Source organism: Centropristis striata, chromosome 19 (genome assembly GCF_030273125.1).
Source record: "Centropristis striata isolate RG_2023a ecotype Rhode Island chromosome 19, C.striata_1.0, whole genome shotgun sequence".
NCBI lineage: Eukaryota > Metazoa > Chordata > Actinopteri > Perciformes > Serranidae > Centropristis > Centropristis striata.
In genome coordinates, this window is record NC_081535.1 from 28,032,281 (window position 1) to 28,050,641 (window position 18,361).

Here is an 18,361-nt window from a genome sequence, read left to right on the forward strand (position 1 = left end):
CATCATAGTTTTGATGTCTTTAACCCTCCTGCTATGTTCTTTTCTCAGGAACAGCAATAATGTTTCTGGGTCAGTTTGACCTGGTGCATGTTTAATTATCCAAAAAATCCCAATAAACATTGTTTATATTTCATTATTAATTCCATTACTAAACATTTCAATCAATATTTAGTGCAACAGTGTTCTTTAACTCTCACAGATCATGGTTCAATGAGGATAATTCACTCGTTTTTCATTTTTTAAAAAGCATGTTAAAACTTTTTTTATGTACAGTACATTGGAAAGGATTAAAATGGAAATTTTAACATTTTTTTTTTCTTTAACCTTGGAATGGGTCAGTTTGACTCACAACATAACAGGAGGGTTAATATTAATCTACAATGTAGAAGATTTAATAAAAATAAAATAAAAACATTGAATGAGAAGGTGTGTCCCAACTTTTGACTGGTACTATATATATATATATATATATATATATATATATATAGATATAGATATACGTATGTAGAAAAATCTGCATCAGATGAGGTGAGGCAGGGAAAGACAGTTAGATCTGTTCCCAGAGAATATTTTCTGTGTCTCATGTGACACCGAGCAGCACCAAACAGAAACACACTGCTCTGTTCGGGCGATCACAGCAGTCAAAAAGTCTTCAATGCACAGAAAAAGGACTTGACTGGAGTTGACTGAGGCAGCAGGCTTGTGTTTTGGACACTTGGAGGCACTAAGCTTGTGACAGTACAGGTTAGTTAGACTTTAGTAGGAAAAGGTTATACGTAAGTGTCCGTTTTTATGTGTAATTGTATAATTTTTCATTATTTTATTACCCAGATTGCAGTGTAGGTTGTAACAATGTAACTCCTTGTATCAGTTCCTGAATTATGGGATGTAGTTGGAGATGTTACTATCTGTAATGGGCAAATAAAGGTGAAAGTTGTAACTCTCTTATCCCCTATTGATTAAATATAAAAGTCTTCAGTTAGTGGACTGTCATAATCATATTTTCACAAGAGCCTGGGGCAACATCAGAAAATGTCTCCTGTTCTCTGACCCACATATAAAACAAATAAAGCAACAGAGTTTTACATTTTTGCTTAAATACTTTTATACTCTTTATTTATTTATTTTTTTACACAATTGTTATTTTCTACTGAGGTCAGTAACAGGAGATTTATATTCACGCTTATTTTTTTTAGAAACCAAATAATTTAAAGGTTTTAAAAAATCTGCACATACATTTTAAAATCACGACTTCTGGAAAAAAAAAAGTTCTGAGTATTTCTTTATTGAACATTACAGAACAGGATGAGGAACATGGAGCTTTACCTATGCATAGGCTACAGACTTCTGTGGGGAGATTTCAGTACTGATGATGATGATCGACAGAATACTCTCTGTGTTCTGCTTTTTATAGGCTGTCGGTTTTTAACGGGCTGTTCTCTCTTCCACCATCACGGTCTGCAGAAATGACACTTGATTATTTTCTTGAACGCGCTCTGAAAGTCTTTGTTGAAGTACGCGTAGATGATGGGGTTGAGTAAAGAGTTGGAGTAGCCCAGCCAGTTTATCACATCCACCAGCCAGGGGGGCATGTAGCACGAGTCCTGGCAGAAGGGCATCACCAGGGCGACGATGAAAAAGGGCAGCCAGCAAAGGATGAAGGTGCCCATGATGATGCCCAGAGTCTTCACCGTTTTGCGCTCCCGAGCCAGCGCGATCTTCCTCTTCGCCTCCGTCGCCTTCTCGTGCCTGCTCTCGAACAGCGGCACGGAGCTCGGGGTGTTGGGCAACGGCAGGTTGCCTTTGGAGTTGCTGTGGACTTCGATGATCTCCAGAGACTCGCCGTCCTCCGCGTGCTTCACTGCGCCGTTGACGCTCGGCAGCGGCCGGGGCTCCACGCTCCGTTTCCAGCTCTTGCCCTGCGCGTCCCCGGGAGTCTTTTTGTGGAACAAAGCGGGAGACAGCGCCAAACAAGAGTCGGACACTTTCTTTTTCTCCGTTTTACGCACTGTCCTCCTGATCCGAAACCTGGCTGCTTTAAATATCCGCCCGTATAAAACCAGCATGAGCGTGAGCGGGATGTAAAAAGCCCCAAAAGTTGAGTATATTGTGTACCAGGGGTCTTGCCGGATCTGACACTGCTTTGGGTTCGCCCGGTCCTCTGCCATGCTGCTGGGCTGGGAGCGCATGATCAACATGGGCGGCACCGAGATGGAGAACCCGACCAGCCAGGTGACGCTGATGAGGACCGCGGCTCTCCTCGGCGTCCTCTTCTTCATGTACTCTATGGGCTCGGTGATGGCCCAGTACCTGTCCAGAGCGATGGCGCACAGGTGCAGGATGGACGACGTGCAGCACAACACATCCAGAGAGATGAAGATGTCGCACGGAATCTGCCCGAGAGTCCAGCGGTTTAACACCTGGTAAAGCGCCGCCATGGGCAGCACCAGCACCGACACCATCAGGTCGGTGACGGCCAGAGAACCGATCAGGTAGTTGGCCACATTCTGGAGAGATCGCTCCAAGGCGATGGCCGCGACCACGCACGCGTTCCCAAATATTGCGCACAGGATGAGCGCGCCGAGTAGGAAAGACGTGAGGATCTGATAACTCAGCTTCACCTCCTCGTCTTCAGGTTCGGGGGTTTTGTTGGAAAAGTTGTCAAACTGAGGCCAGGCTGTCGTGTTGTTCGCGCCCTCCATTGTTCGTCAACTCGGAGTGTTTGGAGAGCTTCCGTTACTCGGTGGAGAGCCTGGTGCGCGTCACACCGTCGCACCGTGCAGAGCGCATAGTGGACCGTCGGACAGTCTGAACTGTGAGTGTCGGCTGCTGAAGGAGAATGATGCTGCGTATTTATACCAGTGATGGAAAATGCGTCATTTGTCTGTGAGGATGGAGCACAGAGGCTGTTTGGGTGTCTTTAGTCTGCAGCTGAGGCAGTGAACTTGTGGGAGTTATTGCAGACATATAGGTTCAAAAATTATATCTTACTGTCTATGCTTTACCTTTTATTAATTTTATTTATAATATTGTATTTGTTCATTTATTGCGCTTAAGGCTCTACGTCAAACCAACATGCTGTTGTTTTTTTAAAATCGAATTTTCTTGAAACAAGTGGATTTTCGAAATTTTCGTCATTTCGGTGAGAAAAAAAAAAGCATTGGGAAAAATTACCTTTTTGACAAATGAAACTATAGTGTCGTTTGTCAATGAAAGAATAAATGAAATTACACTGTTATCAAGCTTTTATATGCTTTACTGAAGATAATAATGAAGATATCAACAACACCAATAATAATAATAATAATAATAATACATTTATTTGAGTATAGAACAATTGTGTAATTTTAATAATAACAATACATTTATTTAAGTATAGAACTATTGTGTAGTTTTATTATTATTATTATTATTATTATTATTATTATTATTATTATTATTATAATAATAACAATAATTTATTTAAGTATAGAACTATTGTGTAATTTTAATAATAATAAATTAATTAATCTGGCTATTGAACTGTGGAATGGATTTTCCTCTACTATATGAAGAACTAGTAACATACCACAATCAAATGAAAAGCTTCAAGTTGACCCTGTTAGCAGTGAATATATTCTTCATTCTGACATTTTTATGACCTTAATGTCACATAACTTTGTTTTTAAAAGTAGTGAGTCGTTATCTTCCTGTTTTCAGCACCACGGTCAGCGCTGTGGGGCCGACAGGAGTCACACTGCCACCTGCTGCTGGTCTGCTGTTATAACACTTACAACACTGTGACGCAATCATTTATTATTTTTAGTGGCACTAACATTGTAGATAAATATATATACATATTCATGAAAAGACGGAGCATGAGATAAGATTATTGTATGCAATATAAAACACACAAAGCTACTTTGAGAAAAGGTGATGGGAATTTAAAAGGTTGATTATTTTAAGTTACCAGACTTTGTAGACTAAGTATGTGGATACATTGGATGCCATGATTTGTAATGACTTGTGAAAAGCTCTTATTTTAAAAAAAAAAATAATAATATTTTCTAACAAAGCAGCTGTATGTCATTCAGAAACACACACATATAAAAAACAGTTTGTTTAAAAAATAAGTTACAGATCACCAGCTTCTCCTTTCTCTTTTTCTTGCATCTCATGGATGAATGCTTTGTGTGTTTTCTGCAATTTAAGCACTAATAAACTTGGCAGTTATTCCTGATGTTGCATAGTCTACATGTGCTGTAATTTTCCATTAAAATGCAGCTTTGTGCAGGACAAGCCATTTAATATTGTTCCTCAGTGGTGCAAATTCCTATACAAATTAATCAGATTAGTTATGAACCATAAGGTCTGATAAGCTCTATGAGTACAATGTCAATGAGTAGACAATGTCTATATGTAAAATGTCAAATTAATACCATTTTATGCAACAAAAACAATTTTAAAATGGTGATACATTAGGCTACATTTAGCCTACAGTCCATTTATGTCAGTGCAGCATGTTGTCATGTTTTTGGCTCCCTCTCTTAATTTAATTAACCAAATTTTGTCTCTATTTTAAATATGTTCCAAACGCACAAAAATATTGTAATGTTGGATTTCTACTGTAAATGCACTCACAAATATATGCTATTTTCTTTATTTTAATGGACGGAGAATCTAATAGTAAAAGTCACGTTGGTGTTGTGTTTTAAAACACGCACACATAATATACTGCATTGAAATACTGCATTGATTTATTTTATTGCAGAATTTCCCGAAAACAAAACAAAAAACGAATATCTATCATATGAGTGTACCATTTCTGCAACTTTGGTGAACTGTCACTTTAAATTCTCAATGGGCGTCACACTTTTGGTCTATCAGACTTTCCGTAGAGTCCAAGTTTTTATTACGTCACAGCTCTGCTTAAAGCGAAAAGGCTCCTTAACTTTGTTGTTTCTGAGCTCAGACAAGCTTTTTCTTCATCACCACGACTCGAAAAGTCCTTTCAGCTCTTAGGTAAGCGAGTTTGTATCATAAAAGTATTCACATTATGAGTGTCATTATTTTAAGAGTATTATTTTGCGGTGAAGAAACGCCTCAAGTGAGCCTGTTGTTGTGATTACCAGAGCTAAGTTAGCAAGATATTGTTTTTATTTTGCCGCCGTTATTAGTTAGTATTAGCTGACATTACGAGCTGTAACTTAATGTGACATGTTAAAACCTCATACAAGCTGTGTTTAAAACATGAGAAGATCTGTCATTAACACTGTCAGGGACGGGGAATCCTCTCAACCAGCTACAGAAGCAACACCTGAGCACACATTATAACTCATTTATTTATTTACAGCCAGATGTTGCTTCAGATTTTAGAGCAGGGATGGGCAACTTAAATGAAAACCACAATTTTTCATCGCCACTACCACAGGGCCACATATAGGACCGTGTACTTAACCAGATATGATCAAACTGCAATTTAAATATGTTTACAGTGCAGCAACTTAACATATTTCATGCTCAAATGCATGTTTAATAGCATTTAGAAATACAAAAGGTTTGAAGCAAGGTTATAATAGTTTTGGATTTTTCATTAGTTTTAGTTTTAATTAATTATTAATTATTATCACAATTATATCACAATTAATTATTAATTAATTGTGATTTTTTTGTTTTCAAATTCAGTTAGTTTTAATGAGTTTTAAGATTGTGTTTGCTATTTTTAACTATTTTTTTTTTTTTTTTTTTTTTTTTTTATTAGTTTTAGTTTTTTTGTAATGGGGAATTATATAGTATATAGTTGTGTGCCAGATTCAAAAAGATCACAATAAATGTTGCCTTTATTTCCTTTGTCTGATCCACCTCAGCCCCAATAAGTTTATTAAGTCATAAAACCAGATAGATTAAATAGATTTCATATCAACCAAAAAGGTTTACTTATGAAAAAGTTCACAAAGACGAAAAACGAAGGACATTTTTACTATAATTTTAGTTAGTTTACTAGTTAGTTAGTTAGTTAGTACAGTTTCAGTTAGTTATCGTTTTTAAAAAAAACTTTATTTCAGTTAACGAAAATGTTTTTTTAATTCAAGTTTTCATTATTTCCTTAGGTTTCATTAACTATAATAACCTTGGTTTAAAGCAAATAAAAATAACCACTAACTGTGATTTTTTTTTTTTCAGTGCAATAACAGCAGACCAACATTTATTGCAAGAAGTAATTTTCTTTTTTTACACTGCATTTTAAGATTTCATGCTCAAATGCATGTAGTTGTACTGAGGGCCACTTCAAGTGAGGGTGTGCACCGTATGTGACCCCCGGGCCTCCAGTTGCCCATCCCTGTTTTAGAGCATGGTAGTAAATATTTGTAATTGCATGCAAAAAGATTGTGGAAAGACTCATTCACATACTTTGGTCTGCTTTTGGTTTGGGGCTGTTTCTCATGTTTTTTGTTTATTTTTCAGCTCCCTATGCTAAAGGCATACAGTAATATATTTCGTAAACAGTATCAACACATCATTTGTGTTTACTCAGTAGAATTGTTTATGTCTCTCATTTCTAAAGAGGTTCACTCCAAAAATAGCCACATCAATATAAATGTAGTCAGGTTGCAGCATCAGGTTACCTCATATGTATATAACTGCTCACTGCAACAGCCTCCTTATTACAACTCTTTATTTTTAAGTGTCAAGCCTGCGGTTTATGCAGCACTTCTCTATATTTAACCCTCTGGGGTCTGAGCCTATTTGCCCTTTATATATCACATAATATTTACTATACCAATGTTTGGTATTTGGTATTTTCTCAGCACAACTTCAACATGATCTGACTAAAAACACACAAAAATCATGAAATCTGAAATACAATTATACTATTTATGACAATAAAAACCACAAATAATCAATTAATTGAATAAATCATTTTTTAAAGACAATAAGTCCAAATTCTCTGATTTCAGCTCCTTCAATGTGAATATTTCTGGTTTCTTTGTTCCTTTATGACAATAAAGTGAATATATCTTTGGTTTGTGGACAAAACAAGAGATTTGAGGACGTCATCAAACACTGATTGATATTTTTCAACATTTTATTGACCAAACAACTAATCGATTAATCGTTTAAATAATCGTTAGTTGCAGCCCTACACCTTATAAATTAAACACTGGTACCAGATTTGTATTCAGTATTGGCTAAGACCAAAAGCCCAGGTATTGGTGTCGAAATCAGGGCTCAAAACGTTGTATCAGAGCTTCCAAACATGTAGTAGAGATGTCTGATTTAACTGAGCAACAAATAAAAAAACAACTTTTTCATCATCAACAGCCTGAAGAGAGAGAAGCATGCTCCGCTGCAGGAGGTGTCGGAAAGGCATCGTAGACTCAACATGTTTGTCAATGGTTGGTGAAAATTTTGTGTATCTGATGAGTTTTGCTCCTCTTTTGGCTTGTATTGTTTTTTCCTTCATCTCAGGAAGTGTTGACTCTCTCTGAAACTCTCTGTTTCTAACTCCTTAAATGCCAGTATTTACAGTTTTTTTTTCTGTTTATATAATTGCAAATTAAATATCTGAACTGTGATGGCCATTTTTCACAATTATGTCACAGTTTACAGACGCAATGATTTGCTAATAAATCCCCCACACGATCAAGAGTGATGATGGAAATCATTAGTTGTAATCACAGCTAATAGTCTGTGAGGTTTTTAGGAAACATCAGGGTTTGAAAACTCCAAGATAACAGCTTGTGTTTCAGTCATAAAAAAGACGGTGGCTATCAGTGTGAGAGAAACTGGGTCTGATGGGAGCTGTTCTCACTGATTGTGTGTTCTCTGTGTGGGAGCAGGTTGAGGCCACAGATGAAAGCTCAGCTGCTGTTTGCAGTATTTGGCACGTGAATGTTGACACGCTGCCAGAGTGGATACTGACCTCAGTTCACCAGGTTAGTCTCTCCGCTCAGTGAGCACAGTCATTCAACACTCAGTGCTCTTTTTTTCTATTGGAGAAACGCTGATGTGAAATAAAGTCAACTTTATTCTATGTCATTTTAGACTTTTTGTCAGATTTATATATAATCCTGAATTAGGGGTGTGCCATATCGTATCGTTCACGATAATATCGGTATATTTTTTTTATGGTTAAAAAAAATGCATATCACGATATTGTCAACGTTCCTACTTCTTGATGTAGTGGCGTAAGGTTGAGTGTCTGTCACCAGTCAGTCAAGCTTTCAAAATAAGAGCACAGTGTGTTAAGAGAATCCACCACAGAATTTACAAGAAGACTGTCAAAATAAGATAGCTTAAATAAAACATACAAGAACCTTTATTCTCATTTACAAAATTTCATTAAAATATGCCCCCAGATCCCCGAAATGGTTATTTTTATTATAAATATAAAATTATATTTTTAAGAGTAATTTTTTTGTATTTGGCAACTGTTGAGATTTGCACTTCAAACTACATTTTAGATTTGTATTTATTTATACAGACTAAAAAAAAATCATATTTTCTATATCTTTTTAAGTATTTCCTAATATCGTCTAGAATATTGTTATCGCAAAAATAGCCTGAAATATCGTGATATTCTTTTAGAGGCATATCGCCCAGCCCTATCCTGAATGATGTAATGTGTTTGTATTTCATTGTTTATGCTAAATGTTATACACATTTCCCAACTGGCTGTCCAAATAGGACAGGTGGGGGGAAAAAAAATTATACAGCATAGTATTGCAATATTTTGCGTGGCAATTTTAGATCAATTCATGGCCATATCGTTTATTTAGCGTCAGTATTTGGGGTTTTGGACTGCTATTCATTCCAGTATTAGTTACAGCCTTACATTTTATTCCAACCCCAATTCCAGCTGGGATGCTATGAAAAATATAAATACAGAATAATCTTATAGCTAATCCTCAGTGACCTGTATTCAGCTGAATACAGAAAACAATATATCTAATGGTCAATCTGAAGAACCTTTTTTTTAAAAGTAAATTCATCCATGTTCTGAACTTCAGTGGTGTAGTACATTAACTCAAGTACTGCACTTAAGTACAATTTTGAGGTAGTTGTAATTTATTTGAATATTTCCACATATGTAACTTAATACTGCTGCTTCACTATATTTTGAGGCAAATATTGTACTTTTTACATTTAGCTGACAGCTTTAGTTACTTTTCAGGTTGAGATTTAACATCAAAATCATGATCAATTTTTCATTAATTAAACCACATAAAAGTATATTAAGTAGTTAAAATTAACCCTACCATGACAACAGTAAATTAAAGCTTACATAATTGCATCAAAATAATAATACAATAATATGTTTGGACAATCTGAGTGGGTCCATTCTGCATACTTTTGATACTTTAAGTACATTTTGATGCTGATACTTAAGTTTTGAAAGCAGGACTTTTACTTGTAGTGGAGTAATTTTACAGTGTGGTATTAGTACTTTTACTTAAGTAAATGATCTGAATACTTCTTAAGCTAAGCTAATAGCTAAGCTAAACTTTCCCTTTAACGCATTCTGTTTTTATCTACTTTTTTCACATAATCCCAACTCTTTTGGAATCAAGGTTGTATACAAAACAATTTAAATGGATTGGGCGTTTAATTTTATCGATTTGGAGATTTTGCTGATTCATGTGTCGTGATTCTGTCCAGGCCCAGTGGACTGTAGGAAAACTCAACTGCCAGAACTGCGGAGCTCGTTTGGGCGGCTTCAACTTCATCAACCGCAGCGAGTGTCCCTGCGGACGAGACGCCGCAGTCCACTTCAACAAAAGCAGAGTGGACCGAGACCACAAACACTACGTCCTCATCGTCCAGCCGAGGAGGACGAGGCCTGAGAAGCAAGCGGCGGGTCTGCTGACGGACGGCTCTCAGAGCAGAGAGCAGAGGCCTGATCTTACCAGGACCCCTCTGGACAGCTTACAGCTGAACTGTGCTGCTGTCATGTCCCACATCAGCCCTGCCGAGGCCTCCAATTCTCTGACTGACAGTGAACACAGCCAGTCGTTCTCCTTCAGCCCTCTGTACTGCATCTCCCACAGGAGACGCTGCAGTTTAGAGGACGACACCGCCATCAGGTCCTCGTGTTTTTGCCCTTCAGTCAAATCTGCTGCTGAGAGTACAGGGAGCCACGAGTCGACACAGTCAGCGGTCTCGTATCCCACAAGTCAACAGTTTGACACTAGTGGCGAGGCGTCCGTCAACGCTGTCGCCTGCCGTTCATTTGTTCCTGGAAGGACGCGGTCACCTCTGGGTGGACGGCTGCTGAGAACTGTAGAGGAGGTGGAGTCTTCTCCAGAGACCACGGCCGTCCACGAGGACGTGTCTGCTCCAGCCCTGTTCCTCAGAGGGAGGTCCATCTCTGACAGTGTGGCCGAGCAGCACGATGAGGCCACGGTAGGTTTCTGGTATTAACACATTTCAATAACGTGCTTTCATTAGCACTGGTACTAATGTTTTTTTCATATGTAATCATGTTATATTAACATAATTCTCCCGTTCATTCCATTTTCTTTTTTAACCTCCTTTTACACATTAGATTTCACATGATATATAGCAGTGGTGGAATGTAACTAAGTACATTTTCTCAAGTACTGCAATTTTGAGGTACTTGTACTTTACTTGAGTATTCCAATTATATGTAACTTTATACTTCTACTTCACTACATTTAGCTGACAGCTTTAGTTACTTTACAGGTGAAGATTTAACATAAAAACATGACCAATTTAAAGTCATTATTAATTAAAACACATTATTCTTAGTTTAAATGAGCCCTACATTGACAGCAGTAAAACACTGTTTGCATAAATGCATCAATATTAATAATTATATTAATCAATCTAATTATATATTTAGAATATAATTATACAATTATATTATTATTATAACAACCTGAGTGGGTCCATTCTGTATAACGAGTACTTTTACTTCAGTGAGTTTTGAATGCAGGACTTTTACTGGTAGTGGAGTAATTTTACAGTGTGGTATTTGTACTTTTAGTAAGAGGTCTGAATACTTCTTCCACCACTGATATATAGTGACATACAAAGAGATATTTCCAGCCTATGGAAGGTATAGAGGAGCAAGAGGAACCATTACATTCAGGATTTACTCCAGTGTTTCATAGCAGAGGTTGACCATCTTACCTGAAACACCTCTTTCACTAATGTCACAAAAAATGGTATAACATAAAATATGAAACAAGCAACTTTTTCTTACTAACTACATAGGTATGAGACAGGATTTTTCAGTATCTGGGTGGATTATTACCATGACTTTCCTACAGTTTCTTCTGGGAAATCGTTCTGTTCCAAAAAAAAAGTAATAACATAAATACCAGGCAGGAGAGAAAGATTCAAATCAATACTGGCCTGTACATGCCTGTGTATCTGAGCATTATAGGATAAAATATGTCTATATGTAATAAAAAAAGAACAAAAATTTGTATTTTTGTTCTTAAAGAACCATGAACAGTAGTAACCAGACTTTCATGAAGTGTGCTGAGACATGTTCATGATGCTCAAATAGGGTAAACTGTGTTGTTTATGGTGACCTCTTGACCTTTTCTGTGAAACAACATTTCTGCCAAAAAGATCCTGAAAATCAATATTATGTAAAACTTTCTCAAAATAATGACTTAGTATCTTTTTAGAAAATTATAATAATTATTATTATTATCATTATTATTATATTGTTATTATTATTATTATTATTATTAATAATAATGATAATAATATTAATAATTAATTAGCATTATTATTAATTTATTTTGAGATACTAAGTCATTGTTTTGACATAAGTAGTTATTTTGAGATTCGTTTTGAGATAAATATGATTTATGATTTCAAGATAGTTATTCTTTTGAAAAAAGCTCCAATTATTTTGAGTTAACTTAGTTACTATTTTAAGCTACTAGGTCATTATTTCAAGATAAGTAATTATTTTGAGAGAGTTTCTCATGTTTATAAGATACTAAGTCAGTATTGAGATGAGTAAGTCATTAATTTGAGGAAGATTATTTTGAGATACAAAGTCATGCATTTTACTCAATGATAGCACTTTAATATTGTGGGACATATGGAACACTATAGAAAGACCTGTGTGTTGTTGTGTTGTTCTCACTTGGTTTCCATGTCTTGTAAAACTCAGAAAAGAATGAAGTGCTAAATTGTGTGTCAGTTGTTGTAAAAGCATGTCTTTATAAAGCAGTAACAAACCTTAATCTTCATCAGGGATTCTTTTGACGTGTGTGTGTGTCTTCCCCTCTCAGCCTCCAGCCTCTTTAGGCTCCCCCGCCTCAAGCAGGCTGAGCAAAAGAGAGAAGAACCGCCTGAAGAGTCTCCGGAGGAAACAGAGGAGGAGAGAGCGGTGGCTGCACAGCCAGCTGGAGCAGGTGAGACTTCACACTAACATTGTGTGTCTCATTCAAATTCAGTGAACGACACAATCAAATAAGATAGGATTTAATAGGATTGAGGTTGTTTTTAAAGCTGTGTGTGTGTGTGTGTGTGTGTGTCTGTGTCTGTGTCTGTGTGTGTGTGTGTGTGTGTCCAGGCTGAGAGTGTGAGCGGGTCACTGCTGGACAGTGAGGAGGAGGACAGAGAGGGCCTGACCTGCGCCGTGTGCCTGGACGTCTACTTCAGCCCGTACAGCTGTCAGCCCTGCGGACACGTCTTCTGCGAGCCGTGTCTCCGCACAATCGCCAAGAACCGACCGACCAACACACCCTGCCCTCTCTGCCGCACCCTCATCTCACACACCAACTTCCACAAAGGTAAGCCTCCTACACAACTGGACAAAGTACTGGAGTATCACACATACTGTCTTTTCCTGTCTGATGCCAGTTTTAAATAATTAGTAAATTGATAGACAGACAGACAGACAGATAGATAGACAGATAGATATCTATAAGACATAAGAAAAATCCTGAAAAAATTATAAAGATTTTTTTTAACCATTTTTAATCTACAGAATGAGCTTGCAAACAAATTATGACTCCTTTAATTATTTCTCAGACAAAAAAACAAAAAACAGATTTCTGAAAAAATCTGAAATATTCTGAAACTGCAAACTATGCAATGAATGCATTATAAAAAATAATATATAATATAAATATATAAATACTACAAAATACCATTGCACCACCCGTACATATTTTTACCAACCTGGTCATGTACATATTTTTTCGAATGACTTTTTCATTTATTATTATATTTCTTTAATTTTAATTTTATTATATTAATATTATTATTATTATTTGCTCACGTGAGAGCAAGAAAATCATAGTCAAATTCCTAGTATGTGTACACGTACCTGGCCAATAAAGATGTTTCTGATTCAGACTCTTATTCTGAAAAACTTAAACTGAAAAAAATATATTTTCTCTCATCTTTAACAAATGGAAGAGAATCCCTTTTTATTTGTGTAGTGCACAAACAATGCATACGTCCTCTTAAAATTGCAACTGAAGTTATATTTTATGTTAAATAACAAACAATACATATTGATTTTCAAAACAAATACCACATCAGAATAACACAAATGAATAGTTCACTTCAAATAAAAAAACTATGGCATGTGTTTCTGGGGTTAGTTGTAAATAGACATAATATTGATTAAAAAAAAAACTTCTTATTGTATTATTATTATGATTAAAGATGCCAAACAGTTGCTGGTAGCAGTTTCTCCAATGTGAGGATATGTTGTTTTATATTGTTGTATATTGTTTTATATGGTTTTTGGACTCCTGCTCAGGATAAGTGGGTATAGATAACAGATGAATAAAAAAAACATATTCATCACATTCATCGTTCTGCAGCCTGCCTTGATAGAAATGACCAACAATTCAGTATTAAGGAATAATGTGTCATTCAGATAGTGACTGTAGCTACTCTTCTCCTTCCTCTTCAGAGCTCAATCAAACAGCCAAGACCTTCTTCCCTAAAGTGTACTACGCCCGCAAGCAGAACTTCCAGAGTGCTTCGTGTGCTAAATGGCCTCTGCCCAGCTGTCGCAAACGCTTCCGGACCTTCTGGGGTGAGAAAGAGTTTGTAATAGTAATATCAGCAATATTCTTTTTTTTTCCAGAAAGTCGTTCCAGTCTCACCTTTCTACAGGGAAATCCTGAGATTACCACTAGATGTTGTGTAAAACACGTACCTGTATTACTGACCTTTTTTTCACCCTTTCCTCACATCGTCCATGACCTCCTTTACTTAGAAAGCAGACACCTTATTGCTTTCTTTTCCAGCCTAGCAGCAGTAATAAACTTTATCTTTACGATTCAACCCATAGTCAGCTTTACAGATAGTAAAACAGCAGTTATAAATATCCAGTTAGATAAATGTTTTTGCACAGTGAACTTACTGCTAGTGATGTATAGCGTCATATTTGAGACATTGCACGCGCGCAGATCTCTCTGCACACGCGCAGATCTAAATTATTTCGTGTCACGCGCACAGATTTCAACTGCCGCAGGCACTCGTCTGATCTTCGCACACATATTCAGCAACCGAGTGAAGCAAAGGTAGGTGTGAATATCAACAACTTTCCTGATGCACATGGTGCCTATAGATTCCTTCGATGTGCTAGTTTCATATGATACCAGTATATCCCACTACGGCCTCCGGAAAAAACAAAAAACAGTAACAAATACTGACTGCCCAACGGACGTCAGAGCACTAAATATCAATACTTGGCGGCCATGAATTGATATAATATTGCCACTCAAAATATCGCGATACTATGCTGTATCGATTTCCCCCCACCTATATATACACTGACACTGATAACCTTTGATAGTCTAATATCGGCTGATCATATCTATGGAGATGCCAATATTGAAGTAATTGATTTCAGAAAAATGACATTTTGTTTTGTTTGTTTAGTTTGTTTGTTCATTTGCATGTGTTTTTTTTTTTTTTTTTTTAAATGCAGAATCACTGCTGAAATGAAAAGTGTGACAAAAATAATGCGATAAATGGGAGATTTCCTTTTTAAATGATGGCCTAAAATTAGATCATTATAAAGAAAATGAAAAGGCAATGGTCTATATATTCCAGAAAAATGTGCATTGTTATGTAGTTGATGAGCATTGCTCATAGAGATAAATCCAATATACCTTATGTGTTCTGAAGTCTTTATTATATTATATTATGAGTAGTTTGATAGATTTGCAGACTCTAACCAGGAGTAAAAGACCTTATGTTTCAGAGTATGAAATTAATAACTTTACTCCCTTAACCCATTTAAGCCAGGAAAGCATTACTGCATTTCTACCATTAAAATCGGGGGCGCTGTTGCGTTATTCTACCATTAAAAAAGCAGCCGTTGTAGTATTTATAGTTTTTTCCACATATTTTCGGTCTCTTGGCCAATGAAATGCATCACAGTACATGTGGGAGTGTTGCAATGCAACACGTTGATTTTTTAAAAACTTTATTGAAGGTTTGGACAAATAAACTCAACTTCTCATGAAAGCCACAGGTCAAATACTTTTTGAATTTAATCTGCTCAAAGGCTGAAAAATCGATTATTTAGTAAGTGTTGACACTTCTGTTGAATCTCCAGGAAAAACTTCAGGTTTTAGGGGGTTATGTTAAAATCACCCATAGGTTTTACAGGCATTTTTTCCAGGCATTTTAGGCCTAAATGGGTAAAAAAAAATGTGGCATGGATGAAGAAAAAAAAAATCAGTCTCATGATTTGTTTTGGCTTCAATCCTTTGACTAATACATACAATTACATAAAATAACAGACATATCCTACTGCCTTCTTGTCATTCTATTCCACTGTGCCGTCCAGAAGGTTGTCAGTCTCCATGTGAATGCAGCTTAAGGAGACAGTGGTTGAACCTCTTTGAATACAGATGATCATTTTATTATCTGTCTGTCTTCAGGAGAGCACAGACAGGCAGCGGCGGCAGCAGGGAGACGCTGGCACTTCGTCCACGGAGGTTTCACGCTGGATGCTTTGGACTTCACCGATATGCGCGGCTGGCTCTTTGACATCGGCCTGGTCATCGTCTACATCCACTCAGTCAACTGGATCCTGGCCTTCCTCTTCCTGTGTTTCCTCATGTACTACTTCTTCCTTTGAGGAGTGGTTGAGAGTTTGCAGTGCAGGTTTATCTGGAAAGTTTACAATAACTGACTGAAAAGTAACTTGTGAGAATTTGAACAGAGCTTTTTTTTTTGCCAGTATTAAGTAATCATGGTGTAAGTGCAATAATGAACTCTGAGGTGTTCTGATATACAGAAATAATGGACAAGACTGAAGGACAAAAATATACCACTGCCTGAAGCAGAGTGGCATCTTCTGTTAATTATGTTACTTTGGACATCAGGAAAACCTTGTCAAACGCATGGTGTTTGGTAGTGAAACCTTTGGTTTCTGGTAGAACTATTTGGTATTAACGGTAGTGATGATCAGACGGCGGGAAAAGATTGATGAATGATGCATGATGTAATCCGACACTTTTTTTTTAACAAGGAATAGTTAAATATTTTGTGGAAATATTCTTGTTCCCTTTCTTTCAGAGAGGTAGAAAATCAATACGATTCATGTCTGTGCATAAAGTACAGTGTTGGTGCCGGGGGGCAATTAGCCTAGCTTAGCATGAAGACTGGAAGCAGCTAGAATAACAGTAGAAGTTGGAAGTTATGCGTTGAAACAGTATTTCTCGGCAAAAGAAGCTGGGTGCAGTGACTGCACAGCTTCCCATGTGCAGTTTGAAATATTGCATTAGAAAAGCTGTATGGAAAGGTGAAATTTAAAATTAAATGACCACATTTCTTACTCAAACTCTGTACTTAAAGGGATAGTTCAGGATTTTGGACATTAAGTTGTATGAAATTCTTGCCAGAAGTGTAGTGGCTGCAAAGCTATTAGTAGTGATGTGCCAATGAAGCCTCATGAACCATTCTCTTTATTTTCTGAGACCACTAGATGGTGCTATTGGTTTAAAGAAAAAGGCTCAAGCAATGGTTATTGAGTGTGATTTCAGCTCTTTGTTTAACAGAGAGCGCCATTTAGTGGACTCAGAAAATAAAGAAAATGGTTCATGAAGCTTCATTGGAACATCACTAGCTATTAGCTTCCTTTCTCCGTTTTTGACCGGTTGTGATGGTAGAATAGATAGTTCCAGCAAGCTAGCAGGGTCATGAAACTACAAGGTTTTACTCCACAAAACTACACTAAAAGGTTGCCCATTTCACCACAAAACAACGGTCCTCAAGCATATCAACTAACTTCACTTGGCACTATTTTGTTTCATGTAAAAGCCAGTGAATACAAGTAGTGCATGACAGCATGGATGAATATTACTACGCGCTAGTGATGTCCCAGTGAAGCTTCATGAACCATTTTCAGTATCTCCTGAGACCACCAGATGGCGCTCTTGATTCAAAGAAAAAGGCTCAAGCTATGGTAATTGAGTGTGATTTTAGCCCTTTGTTGAACAGAGAGCGCCATCTAGTGGACTCAGAAAATAAAGAAAAAGGTTCATGAAGCTTCACTGGTACATCATCACTACTACGCGCTGTACACTGGCCTGTACAATGTAACAGCTGCAGCGCATGGTAATATTGTTGGAACTATCTATTCTACTATCATAACCGGCCAGAACTCTGACACCAGGGCTTGGAAAGTGAGCAAATAACAATAATATAACAATAATATTTCATACAACTTAAAGTCCCGAACTATCCTAGACATAAAATATATATTTATGATGGATCATATCATTATAACTCTATAATGGAAAGCAAACAAGTGACCCTCCTAAATACTGAACTATTTCTTTAATGTAGCACAGGCAGGATGTTGGGAGAAAAACTGGTACTTTTCTGAGGGAGGAAAAAAAATAGATTTTTTTGTTTTGTTGAATGATGCTCAAAGTCAAAGTCAAATTTGCAGCTGAGCCGCACCAAAGTGCATAAAGTGCATAAAGTGCAATAAAATACAGAACTGACAAATGTGAAAGAAATAAAAACAAAACAAAAAGGGTTAAAAGACATTGCCTGCAAGGGTTAAGATAAATGAAAAGAAGAAGGCATCATTTTAAAGGCATTGTGGGATTACTATGGGACACTCTTCCCTAGCACTTGCCGGACGAAAACTTTAATTGAAGGAAAGAGAAAAGAGGTGCGTTTTTAAGTGAGATTTAAAAACATGTAGGGACTGTGCTGCACGGTGGAGGGGAGGCAACTCCAGAGTCTGGGGGCTGCTACTGAAAAGGCCCTGTCGCCCCTTAATCTGGACCTGGGCTCCTCCACCAGCAGCTGGTCAGCTGACCGTAGAGCTCTAGAGGGGGTGTGGTGGTGCAGAAGGTCAGACGGTATGTAGGTATGTAGGGGCAAGACCAGTAAACAGTTA

At 37.0% G+C, this 18,361-nt stretch overlaps 2 protein-coding genes across 2 annotated transcripts; one reads left to right on the forward strand and one right to left on the reverse strand.

Moving 5' to 3' along the window:
• Positions 1-1,199: 1,199 nt before the first annotated feature.
• Positions 1,200-2,702, reverse strand: htr1ab (5-hydroxytryptamine (serotonin) receptor 1A b). Its single transcript, XM_059358275.1, has one exon. The coding sequence runs from the start codon at positions 2,700-2,702 to the stop codon at positions 1,452-1,454; it is 1,251 nt and encodes a 416-aa protein (XP_059214258.1). The 3' UTR covers positions 1,200-1,451.
• Positions 2,703-4,905: 2,203 nt separating this feature from the next.
• Positions 4,906-16,982, forward strand: rnf180b (ring finger protein 180b). The gene is made up of 8 exons (XM_059358108.1): positions 4,906-5,001; positions 7,303-7,376; positions 7,821-7,916; positions 9,640-10,383; positions 12,258-12,380; positions 12,542-12,761; positions 13,898-14,023; positions 15,885-16,982. Exons 2-8 carry the CDS (start codon positions 7,320-7,322, stop codon positions 16,082-16,084), a joined length of 1,566 nt encoding a protein of 521 aa, XP_059214091.1. The 5' UTR covers positions 4,906-5,001; positions 7,303-7,319; the 3' UTR covers positions 16,085-16,982.
• Positions 16,983-18,361: the final 1,379 nt, after the last annotated feature.